Source organism: Astyanax mexicanus, chromosome 22 (genome assembly GCF_023375975.1).
Source record: "Astyanax mexicanus isolate ESR-SI-001 chromosome 22, AstMex3_surface, whole genome shotgun sequence".
NCBI classification, from domain to species: Eukaryota; Metazoa; Chordata; class Actinopteri; order Characiformes; family Acestrorhamphidae; genus Astyanax; species Astyanax mexicanus.
The window spans coordinates 10,541,096-10,559,798 of record NC_064429.1 but is presented as its reverse complement, the minus strand read 5'-3'; the positions used below and the strand labels follow the sequence as shown (position 1 = coordinate 10,559,798).

Below are 18,703 nucleotides of genomic sequence, written 5' to 3'. Positions count from 1 at the left end.
CAAGTGCCATGAAATTCCTGTCTCTGTTTTAGGTTACTCTTCTGTTGGTAAGCTCTTAGGACAGCAGCAGTGTGTGGACAGGCATTGTCCTGTTGAAACAGCCCACCAGAGTGTGTGTTCAGAAAAGGTGCGGCCGCTGGTTGCAGGGCCTCACTGACATAACTTTGGGCTGTTAACGTGCCTGTAATGAAAACGGTCTTCATTACAGGCACTTTAACAACCTAATATTCCGTTAATGAGGTCCTGCAACCAGTGGCCGCACCTTTAACAGAAACGTTTTTCCTGGTAACCTTTAAATTCCTTTGAGGAGAATTACAATCCAACACTTCCTTCTTTCTAATAAATAAATAAAGTATGAAGTATGAAAATATAAAATGCACCGTGGTAATGTCATATGATGAGTCCTCCAGTGCTTTGACAGCTTCACATGTAATCTTCCCATACATTTCTCCATAGATGAGGAAATGATCCACTTGCTCAGCCGGCATGTTCTGGTGGGTTGAGTTCAGAAAAGTTAAAGTCAAAACCCCCTCACCCCAACCAATCAAACAATAGTAGAGTTTGTGCTGTTTATGGCTCATTTTCCATTTCTAATTATACATGAATATTAACCTATTAATATTAATACAGTACAGGCCAAAAGTTTGGACACACTTTCTCATTCAATGCATTTTCTTTATTTTCATGACTATTTACTATTTATTGTAGATTCTTACTGAAGGCATTAAAACTATGAATAACAACATGTGGAGTTTTGTACTTAAAATAAAGGTGAAATAACTAAAAACATGTTTTATATTCTAGTTTCTTCAAAATAGCCCCCCTTTGCTCTGATTACTGCTTTACACACTCTTGGCATCATTCTCTCAATGAGCTTCAAGAGGTGGCCACCTGAACTGGTTTTCAGTTCAGCCTTATCAGGGTTAGTTAGGGGAAATTCTTGCTTTATTAATGGGGTTGGGACCATCAGTTGTGTTGTGCAGAAGTCAGGTTACTACACAGCCGACAGCCCTATTGGACAACTGTTAAATTTCATATTATGGCAAGAACCAATCAGCTAACTAAAGAAAAACGAGTGGCCATCATTACTTTAAGAAGTGAAGGTCAGTCGGTCCGTAAAATTGCTAAAACTTCAAATTTGTCCCCAAGTGGAGACGCAAAAACCATCAAGCGCTACAACGAAACTGGCAAACATGAGGACCGACCCAAGAAAGAAAGACCAAGAGTCACAAGTTAATCCGAGTCACCAGCCTCAGAAATCACAAGTTACCAGCAGCTCAGATCAGAGAGCAGTTGAATGCCACACAGAGTTCTAGCAGCAGACCCATCTCTAGAGAGGAGAGGAGACTGATGCGCAAATCAGGCCTTCATGATCAAATAGCTGCTGGGAAAACACTGATCAGGAGATGCAACAAGCAGAAGATATTTGTTTGGGCCAAGAAACACAAGAAATGGACATTAGACTAGTGGAAATCTGTGCTTTGGTCTAATGAGTCCAAATTTGAGATCTTTGGTTCCGCTGTGTCTTTGTGAGACACATAAAAGGTGAACGGATGGATTCCACATGCCTGGTTCCCACTGTGAAGCATGGTGGAGGAGGAGATGTGATGGAGTGTGTGGGGGTGTTTTGCTGGTGACACTGTTGGGGATTCATTAAAGGTCACCTTCCGTCGTTTTTTCTTTCATTTTAAAATGTCTAGTTGTGGTCTCTAGTATGAATGAATGACATGTGAGCCGTTTTTGTAAAAAAAAAAGTGCTCAGGTGTCTCTGTATAGCTCTTTTTTAATGGACTGTTTTAGGGGTGTGTCCAAAATGACCGGATTCCAGCTTTGCTCATGAATATTCATACATGCAAACAGCATGCAAATATCTCTCCTCTGATTGGCTAGGAGCACTGCCACGCCCCTCCACCGCTCTGCCGCTCACTGCCTCCCACCTCCTAACTGATGAGCGGTGATGTTGCGTCGCTTCAGCTCCGCCTCTGGGAGTTTCTCGAGCCAAGGTGGGCTGGTCTGTGAGTTTCTGCCTACGTAGGCAGAAAGATAATTCAAAATTCACCCGTTTTTCGGAGGGGGGGAGGGGGGAGTTCTTTGCTTAGCTCCTGCAGACAATGGGGGCTGCAAAACAGTTTAATGTGCAGGTGTACACATTCAACTCGGAGAGACCTACTGTATTCCACAAAAAACAAGAAAAATCGGATTTTCGCGGAAGGTGACCTTTAAAAACTGAAAACTACCACAGCATCCTGCAGCAACATGCCATCCCATCTGCTCTGCGTTTAGTTGGACGATCATTTACTTTTCAACAGAACAACGACCCCAAACACATCTCCAGCTGTGTAAGGGTTATTTGACCAATCAGGAGAGTGATGGAGCGCTGCAGCAGATGCGCTGTCCTCCACAGTCACCAGACCTGAACCCAATCCAGATGGTTTGGGGTGAGCTGGAGCACAGAGTGAAGAAGGCAAAGAGCCAACAAGTGCTAAACACCTCTGGGAACTCCTTCCTTCAAGACTGTAGGAAAAACATTTTCAGGTAACCACCTCTTGAAGCTCATTGAGAGAATGATGCCAAGAGTGTGCAAAGCAGTAATCAGAGCAAAGGGTGGCTATTTTGAAGAAACTAGAATATAAAACATGTTTTTAGTTATTTCACCTTTTTTTGTTAAGTAGATAAAACTCCACATTTGTCCATTCATAGTTTTGATGCTTCAGTGAGAATCTACAATGTAAATAGTCATGAAAATAAAGAAAACGTGTTCAATGAGAAGGTGTGACCAAACTTTTGGTCTGTACTGTATATACATTAGTGCTGGGTGATATTTAAAAAAGAAAAAATCTGAAAATTCTTTAAATATATGAGCGATTCAAGATTACAACAGAAGCAAATCTACTGAGATTCACTCTGCAGCTTATATATGAAAAGATGTACAATCTCCATTATATTATTTAGAAAAAAATATATATTTGATGTAAAAATAAATCATTTTTCTCTTTCAACTATTCTTGCAACATTACTAAAAAGTGTTACAGTAACATTTTAACATATTTACAATTTTTGTCCTTTTTAACACACCACTTTGGTGAATCACAGTGGTTGCCTTACTGTAAACGTTTGATTCATTGGGATATATTGTACTACTATTTATATAATTGTTGGGTAATGGCTGTTTCTTTCTAATGCTTTGTAGTATTTTATAATGAGTGTACCTGTTCTTCCAAGACTTCAGTTGGTATTGTCCACTGAAACCTTTCACTCCTCCCAAGTTGATGTATAAAGCTGAATCCATTCAAGTTGCACAAGTTCCGTAACAGGAATATCTGTATCCATGGATTTCCATTCTTCAGAATGAGCTCTTTCACACTTTGCAGAAGATATTCACTCTCCTCAGGATCAGCTGGTTGCTCTACAAAATGTATTACTATATAAAATTAAATTATTTAGGGTTTCCAACCAAACAACACTAATATGATATTATGATTACCTTCAGACAGTGCAGTTGTGATGGTGTCAGCGGCGACTGAGATGGCGAATCTTAATTTTGCAAGTGTGTAAAGCTGATGTGAAATTATAGCTTCATCAGATTTCACAAACAGACAGGAATCGAGACATTCTTTAGCCTTTTTGATGAGACTTGAGCCTAGGCTTGAGAAATAGATGTGATCCTGAAGAAAAAAAATATAATTATAATTACATCACAAAATCTACATCCACAGTTAAAGTGTAATTAGTTTTTGGAAAAAACATTAGAACTGGTGTAAGTGAGAAACGAACCTTAATGCTGCGCACCACCATGAAGTACAACTCATCAGAATTCCTCTCATTAGATTTCACAACTTCTTCAATGAATCTCTGTAACTGAGGGGCTGTTTCTTCCATTCTAGCCAAGGAAAGAATTTCAGATGAGTAAAAAAAAAAAGCATTAAAAACTGAAATGAGAGAAGTCTAATAAAGAACAATAAAAATATATATTAAATGGAGGGTTTTGCCCTTTAAAAGTTGTACAAAAAAGTTCAATCTGTGAGTAATCTTGTGCTTTTGGATGGTGCTTTGAGTTTTAGTTCCCCTGAACTATTTTAGTGATCTATAGGTGAGCTGCTCCCTGTACACCGTGCAGCTTGATTTTGGGTGTCAGTGTGTCTTTGCTATCATAACGCCAGGAAAAGTACACCTTGCGTGGCTTGAAATGCAAAAAAGCCATGACGTAACATGTGGTGTGTCTGTGTTACTAAGATATGTGGACCTGTGTTTTCCGTTGTGAACACAGCAATAAGCCAGAAATGTACCTGAACACACCTAATTTCCAGACCACCACACCCATCAGTATAGATATATTCAGAAGCTCTGCTGCTATTTAAACAACGCAGATGGAAGGAGTGAAAATAGACTATTGGCACGATTTAAGAAAGCAATGGGTATCACAACGCACCTTGTGCAGGGTGTAAGATAGGACAATTGTGACAATTGTGCTTTTATTGAGGAGCAATGTTAGCCATGAGCTAACATTTTTCTAGTGGTTTAATTAACGTTTGAACAGTGCACAGTAGTCTATTGACAGACAGGTGATCCACCAACCACAATCATTTATTTTAAAGACAGCAAGTTTGGGCATCCATTATGCTTTCATGCAAAAAGCATTAGTAAAGAGCATTCTCTTCCCGTGGGCTATTTTTATTGGCTTTGTGAAGACAAGACGGCATTAGTCTGGAGCCCTGAGTTTCTGCTAGGGGTGGGTTTAAAAAAATGATTTTCGATTCAAACAGTCTTCTAATCTTAGCCTTTTTTCTGTGGGCCATCATCACCATCATCATCATCCATGAAAAGACAGCTGCAGCTACAGACCAGCAGTTTCAGACCAGTAGTTCCAAAACATGTCGTAGTTTTAGACAAGCTAAGCTAACATTAGCAGCATGTTTTATTCCTCACTCAGAGTTACTAAAGCCTGCTAGAGTAGTTAACCCTTTTTTTGTTTTCATTTCCACCTTAAATGTGGCGGAAGTAAAAAAAAAAGTAAAGGAAATTAATGCAACCATTTTTAATAATAAATTCAAAGCATTTTTTGGAATTGTGTGGTAGTGTGTGTGAATTACATGTTGAGTAATAAAAAAAATATTAGGGTAACTGTGTTGCGTTAATTCCTTATGTAAATACAAATTTTTGTAATAATAGTGATGATGTTTTCCTTATTCAGTTAGTTATCTGAAAATCTAATAGAATCAAATCTAATTGCCTTGGAAACAGAATCATATTGGGACCTTGTGAACTGGAATTGAATTGATTCTGTAAATCAGTGGTGATACCCAGCCCTAGTTTCTGGTTGTTACTTCTGTTCACTTAGAAAATGTTATAATTTGCTGAAATTTGTAAGTAAATGAGAACAGTACCCGCATTTCAGTAGAATCTTCAGCACGTAGGACTGCAGAACGTGGTCTGGTTTAATACAGTTCTGCAGTGAAGAGTGCTCAGCTGTACCTGTGGACATGCAGGATTAAATGGTAATGAGAATAGTTTCTATCATCAGTTTAAATAAATCAAGTTTTTCTTTAACCTAATCAATATAATATTATGACCACCTTGTTTCTACACTCATTATCCATTTTCCAGCTCCACTGATTAAATAGGACAGACTGTAGTCCTGTATCTGTTTCTTTTGCTTACTTGCTCATTGCTTTAATTGCTTATTAAATATGGTAATGGAGACAATATTTATTATCACATAATGTGAATTTATTTTACTTGAAACTAAAAAAAAAACATTAAAATAACCAGTGCAAATATCAAACAATGTGCACCAACTTTTCTTAAGCTTTTAATAAGGTATATTTAAATGTGAATAAAAGAATCAGTGTTTGATTGGATAAATAAATTTATATTAGTGGTGTTAATTACCTTCAGTAGATGGAATACCCTTCATATAGTCCATGAGCATGTTCAATACTGAGTCAGTCAGCTGGTCTTTGCTGCTTACAAAGTTCCACATGAATTCCACAAAAAATGAGTTGCATTTCCTCCTAAATCTGTTCACTTTCAGGAATGTTTCTCTAGAGGAAGAAACAAAAATGTTTATTTATTAGTAAAGAGTAGAACATGGTCATATAATAATTTTGGATAAAGTGCTTGCAAATGCTTAGATTGTATGTCTTTCACAACAAACAGCTATCTGACTAAATAGTTTGCCTATTAGATGGAGTAAGTCCCAAAGCCTAAAATAAAAACTGCTGTGTGTGTGTGTGTGTGATAGTGATTGAAATTCTTGCTATTTTCTAAAACCTAGCAGTGTTTTTTTTCATTAGAGTGACTGGGCGACACCTCACCAGAACATTAAACCAGTGTTAACGTAGCTGTGACTGTTCTGGACATCCAGTCCTGCCTCTGAATATATTCCGAGTACTACATCTTTTGTTTCGAGGTCTGAAAAATGCCCAGATCTCTCGCATTTACAATGACATAAAATCTGATTAATTTGTTGTTTTTTCTCCACAGATTTGTTTTTCTCATTTTTTTCTTCCCTCCTCCCTGAGCTCAGTTCCAAACCCACACACCACTGCAGTCCTGACATCATTTTGTACTCAATCCCATGTTGTTTATGCCCATATTTGGAGTTCCATATTTCTAAATGGGCAAAATTAATAAATGAATTTAGAAGAATGAATTCTGTGGTAAATAAATAAGTTCAGAATGTTTTATTCTGTGCACAGTTTTCACCTGAACAACACTCAATCCTCTAAATTACAAGATCGTTTAAGAGTCGCAATTAGAGTAATGCTAGCTATAAGCTAATGCTGCAATGCACTTAATTGACCTCACAGCACAGAACACGAGTGTACTCGATTTTGTGTAAAATCGCCAAACACTTTTTACAAAGAATCCTTTTACAGCATATTAGAGCCCAGCTGGTCCAATTAATTAACAAACTACACCAAATATAGGCATAAACAACATGAGTGTTAAATGAGTATGTAGAAAGACGTATAGGAATGTATAGCTGGTTAAGGAGTGTATATAATGGTGTATAGGAATGTATAGCTGGTTAAGGAGTGTATATAATGGGTTACAAGAATTTATAGCTAGTTAAGGAGTGTATATAATGGTGTACAGGAATGTATAGCTGGTTAAGGAGTGTATATAATGGTATATATGAATGTATAACTGGTTATGGAGTATATATAATGGTGTACAGGAATGTATAGCTGGTTAAGGAGTGTATATAATGGTGTACAGGAATGTATAGCTGGTTAAGGAGTGTATATAATGGTGTATATGAATGTATAGCTGGTTAAGGAGTATATATAATGGTGTACAGTGTTGGGAGTAAAGTCGTTAAAATTAACGGCGTTACTAACATTTCCGACACCCCGTTACTGCACGTTACTTTAGCCGCTCAATTAACTTTTTTTTTTTTTTACTTCGCTGTACCCTGGTTAATTGTGAGGCACAATTGTGACGATTTGCTGCTCTAATCAATTCAGTGATTGCCGTGGACAGGCCAAGTTCCGATTTAAGGACGTAAAGCTCTTTTTAGCTGCTCCGGTTTTTGTGGTGCTGCTGCTTTCTCTTTTAGAGCTTAGATTTTCTGCCCGAACCTGACCTGACCCGAGGACCGACCCAAAATCGGGCTCCTATTTTTATTTTATATAAAGCTCTGGTGTGATAATCACAATGTTGCTAAGTAACCAATTATTATTGTTCACTAAAGCGAACGAAATAGCAAAAACTGAAAGTGAAAAAAAAATTGTGTTAACTGAATCTAATAAGAAAAAAGGTAATTAAAAGGAAAAAACATAACTATCTCGAACTGTATTGTGTGTTTATAAAACTAACAGAAACAAACTGAAATTACTGATAGAATACCCTCATTTTCGTGTTTAATTTATTTATAGGCGCTGTTGTACAGCGGAGTTGTACAGCAGGCGGTGTTGTGCCGATTCTGTTTGTGAAGCGGAGTCGGATTCGGCACAGCAGCGGCAGCGCGCGGCACCTCGTGGTCCGTGGCGTTAGTTCTTGTGTAAAGCGCTCGCGCTAGCCGCAAAATATGAAAATATGGGTTTGACTTGCAGCACTGTGTGTAGCTGTTCTTAAAAATCATTTTAATTAAAGAAGAGTTCTATGCTTCTGTGTTACAGTGTTAATTAACATAATTCTGATTTTGCTCATTCAATCAGCCCGAAAACAGGCAGTTTATGGGGCGGGGCGGGTCGGGCTCGGACTCATAATGACAGTTCATGGTTCGGGTTGGGTTGGGTCCGATTTTTTGAGCCCGATCTAACCTCTAATCTCTTTTGGTGAAGCTGTTTGATCCAGCTGTTAAATTGTTATCTAATACCATTTTAACGGTCATTAGATTGTTGTTTTTGTCCATTATTTTGTTTTGTTTATATATACTGTGGCGTGAGGAGGCGGGGGAGTTGGGGGTCCGCCCCACGCCAGAGCGCACAGCCCTATGTGTCCCAGCTGGCCCTCATGAGGACTGATTAAGCAGCCAGCTGGGACAGGTATAAAAACTCAGCCTCTGCTCACTCAAGGGAGAGGACTCTTGACTGGGGAGCTGAGGGCTGAGGCTGCACAGATCTTTAAAACTAAACTAAAGTTAATTCTACAGACTCTAGAGCCCCAATTGGGCTGAGTTATGTTTTAAGTTTGTTTTGGGTGTGGTGGAGGGCATTTTCAAGCCGAATAAAGGTATGATTTGAGTGCATTTACTCCCCGTGTATTTGTTCTCTGTGTGCTTCCTCCTTCCGGGTCACAGTGGTCACGCCCCTAACCCCAGGGGCCTACCACAATACATATTTCCTTTGAGTGTGGTTTGGTTTGTTTAATTTCATCCCCAGACGCGTTTTTCCTTTTTTTTTTTTCGTTTTTTTTCAGTATTACCAATTTTAGTCATTTTCTTTGGTTGTGTGGAGAATTTAGTATTTTTTTTTTTTTTTAATTCGTTAGATTATATTTTTGTCAACATTTTGGGTTTATTTTCGTTTGTTATTTTTCTAATAATAATAGTAAATACATAATTGATTTCCTTTTTTTTTGACGGGCGAATAACAAAAGTAACACAATAGTTACTTTTACTGGTAACTAGTTACTTTTATAGTGGAGTAACTCCGTTAGTAACTCAGTTACTTTTTTGGAGAAGTAACGAGTAACTATAACTAATTACTTTTTCAAAGTAACATGCCCAACACTGATGGTGTATAGGAATGTATAGCTGGTTAAAGAGTATATATAATGGTATATAGGGAAAAGCTCAAAAATAGATACTGAAAGTGCTTAAATTTGACAGTTTAAAAGATGAACACTGAACAGTGCAAAAACAGAAACACTGTAAAGTTTTCATACTTATCCACAGCTCCACATGGTTTGTGGTCATGCTTTATTTCCTTTTTGCACTTCTTGCAGTGAGTGTCATTGTTGGCCTTTAAGCAGGACATATGGAACATGTGTCCACACTGTAGTTCTGCTGTGTCGTCCTCTGTGAAATCTTTATCACAGTACAGGCATACAACCCTGCAAACAAAATCCAAATATTTTTTTACTGTATCTGAAAAACAGTTGAAAGTTAATAAAATCATCAGTAAATAAAATTATGCAACAGCAATAAAACAATATTCTAGAATAAGCATCATAATTGCAGCTTGGAAGGAGTAGAATTGTTCACTTTTCTGAAAAAGTACATTTATTCTGAAACGTCTTTACATTTGTTTAGTTTTTTTCACAACAATTTTATAGACAGACCAGTGGTATTTATACTAAATATAATGAATACTAATTGACGGGTTGATGTAGACACGGTGCTTTTCCTGATCGACTCGTTTTTCTGAATATTTTCTTTTACTAGCTGCTGCAGACAATGGAGGATGAGGAAGAGTTTCATGTGCAGCATCACAAACAACTCAGAGACCAAGTGTATTTCACAAAGAACAAGAAAAAGAGGATTTTAGCGGAAGGAGACCTTTGAGCTTCCATTTTCATGGGAAGCTTTCAAATTAATGAGAAAAATGTAATTATATTAGTAAATAAATTAACAAATGAACAGAGGTAGAAAAAGTACTGAAAATTTTTAATTAAGTGAAGGTACCTTTACTATGCAAAAATTCTACTCAAGTAAAAGTACCCATCTAAAAATCTACTCGAGTAAAAGTAAAAAAGTACTCAATTTAAAATTTACTTTGAGTAAAAGTTACATAGTTACTTTTAATTATTTGATGTAAAAAAAGTACAAATCATAAATTAAATAATTATTAAATTGAATAATTTGGACCACCCCATAAAACAAGAACAAGTGGTATAGGTTTCTATGATCCATTTTTTTCTTTACTGTTAAAAATTGATGGTCATATAGGTGACTATAAACCGTAATTTTATAGTTTTACAGTTCTTTTTTTTTACTTGCCATTGCTATGCTTTAACTGCTATTTACATATTTTTTTAATGTTCAGATTGTTTAATGTTCCCAGTTAAAACTTAAGGAATTATCATTAAAAACATGAAAACAAAAAAAAAATGTTGGTTAGTGCATGCGCAGTGCCGTAAAGAAGCACATGGGTAGCATAACTCCACAGAACACCGGTTCCCCCGAGCACAGCTGATTTACACAGCGTCTCTCCCGCTAACCGTGATAAACACTGCTGGGAAAAGTTTAGCTGCCCTGCCATGGAGAACAAAACTCTTTTTTTTTTATTCAATCTATTTGTTTCTTTTTACCCAGCATTTAATTTTTTTACTCAGTAATTGGGAGTTTTAAAGGAGTAGTAAAGTAAATTACTTGTGTCAAAATGTACTTGAGTAAAAGTAAAATTACCTAATTTAAAAACTATTTTAAAAACTACAAATTACTCATAAAACGTACTCAATTACAGTAATGTGAGTAAATTTTTAAATTTTTAAAAATTTAGTTACTTTCCACCTCTGCAAATGAATGAATGAACAAATAAGTTAACAAGTAAACTTTTTAAATATTGTTGTCACTGTTTCAATGCTTTTGAATCACTACTCAACCCTCCGCCTCCTCCTCCGGCTACATGCCTTACGGCTGAAACACTTGCCTCATTCTTTACTGGCAAAGTGGCGGCCATCAGCAACCAGTTTACTGACGCACAATGTAGCAGTCCTACTGCATCCTCTACTGCCCGGTGTCCCTCCACCGAAGGCGTTGCTTTCTCCTCGTTCACTCCTCTCACTGGGCGCTCGTTCAAGGTGTCGTGGCAAGGACAGCTGTCCTCAGCCCGCTCCTTATCCACTTGGGTTCCCCAAGGTTCGGTACTGGGACCCCTTCTCTTCTCCATATACACCACCTCTCTTGGTCAGGTTATCCGCTCACACGGATTTTCCTACCATTGCTTTGCTGATGACACCCAGCTATACCTGTCGTTCTCACCTGAAGATCACTCAATCTCTGCACGGATATCGCAGTGTCTCTCTGACATATCCTCATGGATGAAGGAGCATCACCTTCAATTAAATCTCTCAAAGACTGAACTTCTGGTTATACCAGCAAAACCATCTTTTCAACACAACTTCTCTATAAGTATCGACTCTCTCTCTCTCTCACCGACAAAGGTTGCTAGGAACCTGGGTGTTCTGGTTGATGACCAACTCTCCTTCACGCACCATGTGGCCTCAGTTGCTCGGTCCTGCCGCTTTGCGCTCTATAACATCCGAAAAATCAGACCGTTCTTGACGCAACAGGCCACCCAACTCCTGGTGCAAGCGGTCGTCATCTCACGCCTCGACTACTGCAATGCCCTGCTAACTGGCCTCCCGGCCTGTGTAGTAAAACCACTCCAGATGATCCAGAACGCAGCAGCACGTCTGGTCTTCAACCAGCCAAAACGGGCACATGTCACCCCGCTGCTCATTGAGCTCCATTGGCTACCAGTTGATGCTCGCATCAAATTCAAAGCTCTTACAATCGCCTACAAGGTGATGACAGAACAGGCTCCTTCCTACCTGCACTCGCTCCTGAAGGCTTACGCTACCTCCCGGCCGCTGCGCTCCTCCAGTGAGCGTCGCCTCGCTTTGCCAAAAACTCACACAAAGCAATCCAGACTGTTCTCATACAGAGTTCCCCAATGGTGGAACAAACTACCTTCCACTACCAGATCAGGAGAATCTCTCGCTATCTTTAAGAAACTCCTGAAGACAGAGCTCTTCAAAGAGCACTTACTCTCTTAACACCTCTAACACACTAACTACTTCTAACCTCATTTCCTTCTTCCTCTCCTTCACTCCTCTATCCTATTACTCCCCTTTGTCCTCCTTTTATCCCTATCCAAAGATGTTTTACCTTTAAACTTATTTTACATTGTACTTGACTATTGTAAGTCGCTTTGGACAAAAGCGTCTGCCAAATGTAATGTAATGTAATGTAATGTAATAATGACAGTTTATGGGTCGGGCTCATAATGACAGTTTATGGGTCGGGCTCATAATGACAGTTTATGGGTCGGCTCATAATGACAGTTTATAGGTCGGCTCATAATGACAGTTTATGGGTCGGGCTCATGATGACAGTTTATGGGTCGGCTCATGATGACAGTTTATGGGTCAGCTCATAATGACAGTTTATGGGTCGGGCTCATAATGACAGTTTATAGGTCGGCTCATAATGACAGTTTACGGGTCGGGCTCATAATGACAGTTTACGGGTCGGGCTCATAATGACAGTTTACGGGTCGGGCTCATAATGACAGTTTATGGGTCGGCTCATAATGACAGTTTATGGGTCGGGCTCATGATGACAGTTTATGGGTCGGCTCATAATGACAGTTTATGGGTCGGCTCATAATGACAGTTTATGGGTCGGGCTCATAATGACAGTTTATGGGTCGGGCTCATAATGACAGTTTATGGGTCGGCTCATAATGACAGTTTATGGGTCGGCTCATGATGACAGTTTATGGGTCGGCTCATAATGACAGTTTATGGGTCGGGCTCATAATGACAGTTTATGGGTCGGCTCATAATGACAGTTTATAGGTCGGCTCATAATGACAGTTTATGGGTCGGGCTCATGATGACAGTTTATGGGTCGGCTCATGATGACAGTTTATGGGTCGGCTCATAATGACAGTTTATGGGTCGGGCTCATAATGACAGTTTATGGGTCGGCTCATAATGACAGTTTATAGGTCGGCTCATAATGACAGTTTACGGGTCGGGCTCATAATGACAGTTTACGGGTCGGGCTCATAATGACAGTTTACGGGTCGGGCTCATAATGACAGTTTATGGGTCGGCTCATAATGACAGTTTATGGGTGGCTCATAATGACAGTTTATGGGTCGGGCTCATAATGACAGTTTATGGGTCGGGCTCATAATGACAGTTTATGGGTCGGCTCATAATGACAGTTTATGGGTGGCTCATAATGACAGTTTATGGGTCGGGCTCATAATGACAGTTTATGGGTCGGCTCATAATGACAGTTTATGGGTCGGGCTCATAATGACAGTTTATGGGTGGCTCATAATGACAGTTTATGGGTGGCTCATAATGACAGTTTATGGGTCGGCTCATAATGACAGTTTATGGGTGGCTCATAATGACAGTTTATGGGTCGGGCTCATGATGACAGTTTATGGGTCGGCTCATAATGACAGTTTATGGGTCGGCTCATAATGACAGTTTATGGGTCGGGCTCATAATGACAGTTTATGGGTCGGGCTCATAATGACAGTTTATGGGTCGGCTCATAATGACAGTTTATGGGTCGGCTCATAATGACAGTTTATGGGTCGGGCTCATGATGACAGTTTATGGGTCGGCTCATAATGACAGTTTATGGGTCGGCTCATAATGACAGTTTATGGGTCGGCTCATAATGACAGTTTATGGGTCGGCTCATGATGACAGTTTATGGGTCGGCTCATGATGACAGTTTATGGGTCGGCTCATAATGACAGTTTATGGGTCGGCTCATAATGACAGTTTATGGGTCGGGCTCATAATGACAGTTTATGGGTCGGGCTCATAATGACAGTTTATGGGTCGGCTCATAATGACAGTTCATGGGTCGGCTCATAATGACAGTTTATGGGTCGGCTCATAATGACAGTTTATGGGTCGGCTCATAATGACAGTTTATGGGTGGCTCATAATGACAGTTTATGGGTCGGGCTCATAATGACAGTTTCTGGGTCGGCTCATAATGACAGTTTATGGGTCGGCTCATAATGACAGTTTATGGGTGGCTCATAATGACAGTTTATGGGTCGGGCTCATAATGACAGTTTATGGGTCGGCTCATAATGACAGTTTATGGGTCGGGCTCATAATGACAGTTTATGGGTCGGGCTCATAATGACAGTTTATGGGTCGGGCTCATAATGACAGTTTATGGGTCGGGCTCATAATGACAGTTTATGGGTCGGGCTCATAATGACAGTTTATGGGTCGGCTCATAATGACAGTTTATGGGTCGGGCTCATAATGACAGTTTATGGGTCGGCTCATAATGACAGTTTAAGGGTCGGGCTCATAATGACAGTTTATGGGTCGGGCTCATAATGACAGTTTATGGGTCGGGCTCATAATGACAGTTTATGGGTCGGCTCATAATGACAGTTTATGGGTCGGCTCATAATGACAGTTTATGGGTCGGCTCATAATGACAGTTTATGGGTCGGCTCATAATGACAGTTTATGGGTCGGCTCATAATGACAGTTTATGGGTCGGCTCATAATGACAGTTTATGGGTCGGCTCATAATGACAGTTTATGGGTCGGCTCATAATGACAGTTTATGGGTGGCTCATAATGACAGTTTATGGGTCGGGCTCATAATGACAGTTTATGGGTCGGCTCATAATGACAGTTTATGGGTGGCTCATAATGACAGTTTATGGGTCGGCTCATAATGACAGTTTATGGGTTGGGCTCATAATGACAGTTTATGGGTCGGGCTCATAATGACAGTTTATGGGTCGGCTCATAATGACAGTTTATGGGTGGCTCATAATGACAGTTTATGGGTCGGCTCATAATGACAGTTTATGGGTTGGGCTCATAATGACAGTTTATGGGTCGGGCTCATAATGACAGTTTATGGGTCGGCTCATAATGACAGTTTATGGGTCGGCTCATAATGACAGTTTATGGGTCGGCTCATAATGACAGTTTATGGGTCGGCTCATAATGACAGTTTATGGGTCGGCTCATAATGACAGTTTATGGGTCGGGCTCATAATGACAGTTTATGGGTGGCTCATAATGACAGTTTATGGGTCGGCTCATAATGACAGTTTATGGGTTGGGCTCATAATGACAGTTTATGGGTCGGGCTCATAATGACAGTTTAAGGGTTGGCTCATAATGACAGTTTATGGGTCGGCTCATAATGACAGTTTACGGGTCGGGCTCATAATGACAGTTTATGGGTCGGGCTCATGATGACAGTTTATGGGTCGGCTCATAATGACAGTTTATGGGTCGGCTCATAATGACAGTTTATGGGTCGGCTCATAATGACAGTTTATGGGTCGGGCTCATAATGACAGTTTACGGGTCGGGCTCATAATGACAGTTTATGGGTCGGGCTCATGATGACAGTTTATGGGTCGGGCTCATAATGACAGTTTATGGGTCGGCTCATAATGACAGTTTACGGGTCGGGCTCATGATGACAGTTTATGGGTCGGCTCATAATGACAGTTTATGGGTCGGGCTCATGATGACAGTTTATGGGTCGGGCTCATAATGACAGTTTATGGGTCGGCTCATAATGACAGTTTATGGGTCGGCTCATAATGACAGTTTACGGGTCGGGCTCATGATGACAGTTTATGGGTCGGGCTCATAATGACAGTTTATGGGTCGGGCTCATAATGACAGTTTATGGGTCGGCTCATAATGACAGTTTATGGGTCGGGCTCATGATGACAGTTTATGGGTCGGGCTCATAATGACAGTTTATGGGTCGGCTCATAATGACAGTTTATGGGTCGGCTCATAATGACAGTTTATGGGTCGGGCTCATAATGACAGTTTATGGGTCGGGCTCATAATGACAGTTTATGGGTCGGCTCATAATGACAGTTTATGGGTCGGCTCATAATGACAGTTTATGGGTCGGGCTCATAATGACAGTTTATGGGTCGGCTCATAATGACAGTTTATGGGTCGGCTCATAATGACAGTTTATGGGTCGGCTCAGTTTTAACACTCTGCTTACTAAAAAAGCTCAGTTTTAACACTCTGCTTACTAAAAAAGCTCAGTTTTAACACTCTGCTTACTAAAAAAGCTCAGTTTTAACACTCTGCTTACTAAAAAAGCTCAGTTTTAACACTCTGCTTACTAAAAAAGCTCAGTTTTAACACTCTGCTTACTAAAAAAAGCTCAGTTTTAACACTCTGCTTACTAAAAAAAGCTCAGTTTTAACACTCTGCTTACTAAAAAAGCTCAGTTTTAACACTCTGCTTACTAAAAAAGCTCAGTTTTAACACTCTGCTTACTAAAAAGCTCAGTTTTAACACTATGCTTACTAAAAAAGCTCAGTTTTAACACTCTGCTTACTAAAAAAGCTCAGTTTTAACACTATGCTTACTAAAAAAGCTCAGTTTTAACACTCTGCTTACTAAAAAAGCTCAGTTTTAACACTATGCTTACTAAAAAAGCTCAGTTTTAACACTCTGCTTACTAAAAAAAGCTCAGTTTTAACACTCTGCTTACTAAAAAAGCTCAGTTTTAACACTATGCTTACTAAAAAGCTCAGTTTTAACACTCTGCTTACTAAAAAAGCTCAGTTTTAACACTATGCTTACTAAAAAAGCTCAGTTTTAACACTCTGCTTACTAAAAAAAGCTCAGTTTTAACACTCTGCTTACTAAAAAAGCTCAGTTTTAACACTACGCTTACTAAAAAGCTCAGTTTTAACACTGCTTACTAAAAAGCTCAGTTTTAACACTCTGCTTACTAAAAAAGCTCAGTTTTAACACTATGCTTACTAAAAAGCTCAGTTTTAACACTGCTTACTAAAAAGCTCAGTTTTAACACTGCTTACTAAAAAGCTCAGTTTTAACACTGCTTACAAAATAAAGCTCAGTTGTAACACTTACTAAAAAAGCTAACTGCTAACGTGCTAACTAACCTAATGCTAACCTCCTACTCTTTCCTGATTCACAGCATTTAAATATTTCAGACTGACAGTTTACCAATTATTAAATGACTGATTTAAAAGTGTACATGGCGGTCACTTAGTCAGTGACCTTGTGATGGAACTTAATGCTGTATCTGATAAAAGTCTCATAAAATACCACTTTAACATGGATATCGCTCTAATGTGTTGTTTCTCACAGAAGTCCTCTATTATAACATATTCCCAGTTGTCTTCTCTTTATTGCATTTTGAGGTGTTTCTTTAGGATTTATCTCTAACTCTGCACACTGAACCCTGAGTTCCATCATTAATATCATACACAATAATAAAAACTAGAGACTCACTTGAACACATTGCAGGCATTTTTGCTGCATTTATTGAGTGCTCCTGTGACCTGTTCCACCACATACTCCATCTGCTTTCCTTCCTCTTTGTTGAGGCTCTAAAAACACAAACACAGTGTTATTATATGAAAATGATCTTTTCTTTATCCTAATATATTGAGGTTTGAAATAAATAAATCTTACCTTCCATGTGGATGTTAGGCGTCTTACAAGAACGGTCAGCAGTTTTATTTCCATTTCCCACTCGTTCTGAAGGAGATGATCCATAAGAAGGTAGATGATCCACGTACTCTGCCAGGAAAGTCTGAAAGTATATGTTTTTGTGTTAATCTAAATCTAACATATGTGTAATAAAATCTGTATGATGTGCTTTTAACTGATTGAAAATTCTAGCCTTATAGTTGTATGTGAACCCATTTATAGCTAAGGTTATCAGTCTTACAGTGAGGAAAATAAGTATTTGAACACCCTGCGACTTTACAAGTTCTCCCACTTAGAAATCATGGAGGGGTCTGAAATTTTCCATGTGCCATAATCTAAAAAAATCCGGAAATCACAGTGTATGATTTTTTTTTATAATTTCTTTGTGTGTTTCCACTGCAGATAAGTATTTGAACACCTACCAATCAGCAAAAACCTGTTAGTCCACCTCTAAAAATTCCACCTCCACTCCACTTATTATTCTAAATTTGAAGCACCTGTTTGAGGTTGTTAGCTGCAAAAATACATAAGTTATTTGGGTAAGTTACTGTGGGTAAAATACACTAAGACGTCATAGTTTAAAGGCATGCATGGCTCAGAAGGTTCCCCTGCTTAAATCAGAACACGTCCAGGCCCAGCTTAAGTTTGCCCTTGACCATTTGGATGATCCAGAGGAGTCATGGGAGAAAGTTCTGTGGTCAGATGAAACCAAAATAGAACTTTTTGGTCTTAATTCCACTCGCCATGTACCATCCCAAAAACACCATCCCTACTGTGAAGCATGGTGGTGGACGCATTATGCTTTGAGGGTTTTTTCTGGGACAAGACTACTGCACTGTATTAAGGAGAGGATGACCGGGCCATGTACTGCAAAATTTTGGGGAGCAACCTCCTTTCTTAGAGCATTGAAGATGGGTCGTGGCTGGGTCTTCCAACATGACAATGACCCAAAGCGCACAGCCAGGATAACCAAGGAGTGGCTCTGTAAGAAGCATATGAAGGTTCTGGAGTGGTCTCCAGTCTCCAGACCTAAACCCAAAAGAAAACCTTTGGAGGAGCTCAGTGACAG

The 18,703-nt window shown here is 39.4% G+C and overlaps 1 protein-coding gene across 1 annotated transcript in view; it reads right to left on the bottom strand.

Moving 5' to 3' along the window:
- The window catches only part of LOC103024614 (E3 ubiquitin-protein ligase rnf213-alpha-like), an 87,853-nt gene that overhangs the window by 10,183 nt on the left and 58,967 nt on the right, over positions 1-18,703 (bottom strand). The window contains exons 22-30 of the mRNA XM_049470847.1: positions 17,617-17,737; positions 17,434-17,531; positions 9,334-9,501; positions 5,890-6,041; positions 5,385-5,472; positions 3,775-3,880; positions 3,485-3,665; positions 3,210-3,406; positions 381-491 (exon numbers count right to left, since the gene is read on the bottom strand). Coding sequence (XP_049326804.1) covers positions 381-491; positions 3,210-3,406; positions 3,485-3,665; positions 3,775-3,880; positions 5,385-5,472; positions 5,890-6,041; positions 9,334-9,501; positions 17,434-17,531; positions 17,617-17,737 — 1,222 coding nt within the window. The remainder of the gene's footprint in view (positions 1-380; positions 492-3,209; positions 3,407-3,484; positions 3,666-3,774; positions 3,881-5,384; positions 5,473-5,889; positions 6,042-9,333; positions 9,502-17,433; positions 17,532-17,616; positions 17,738-18,703) is intronic.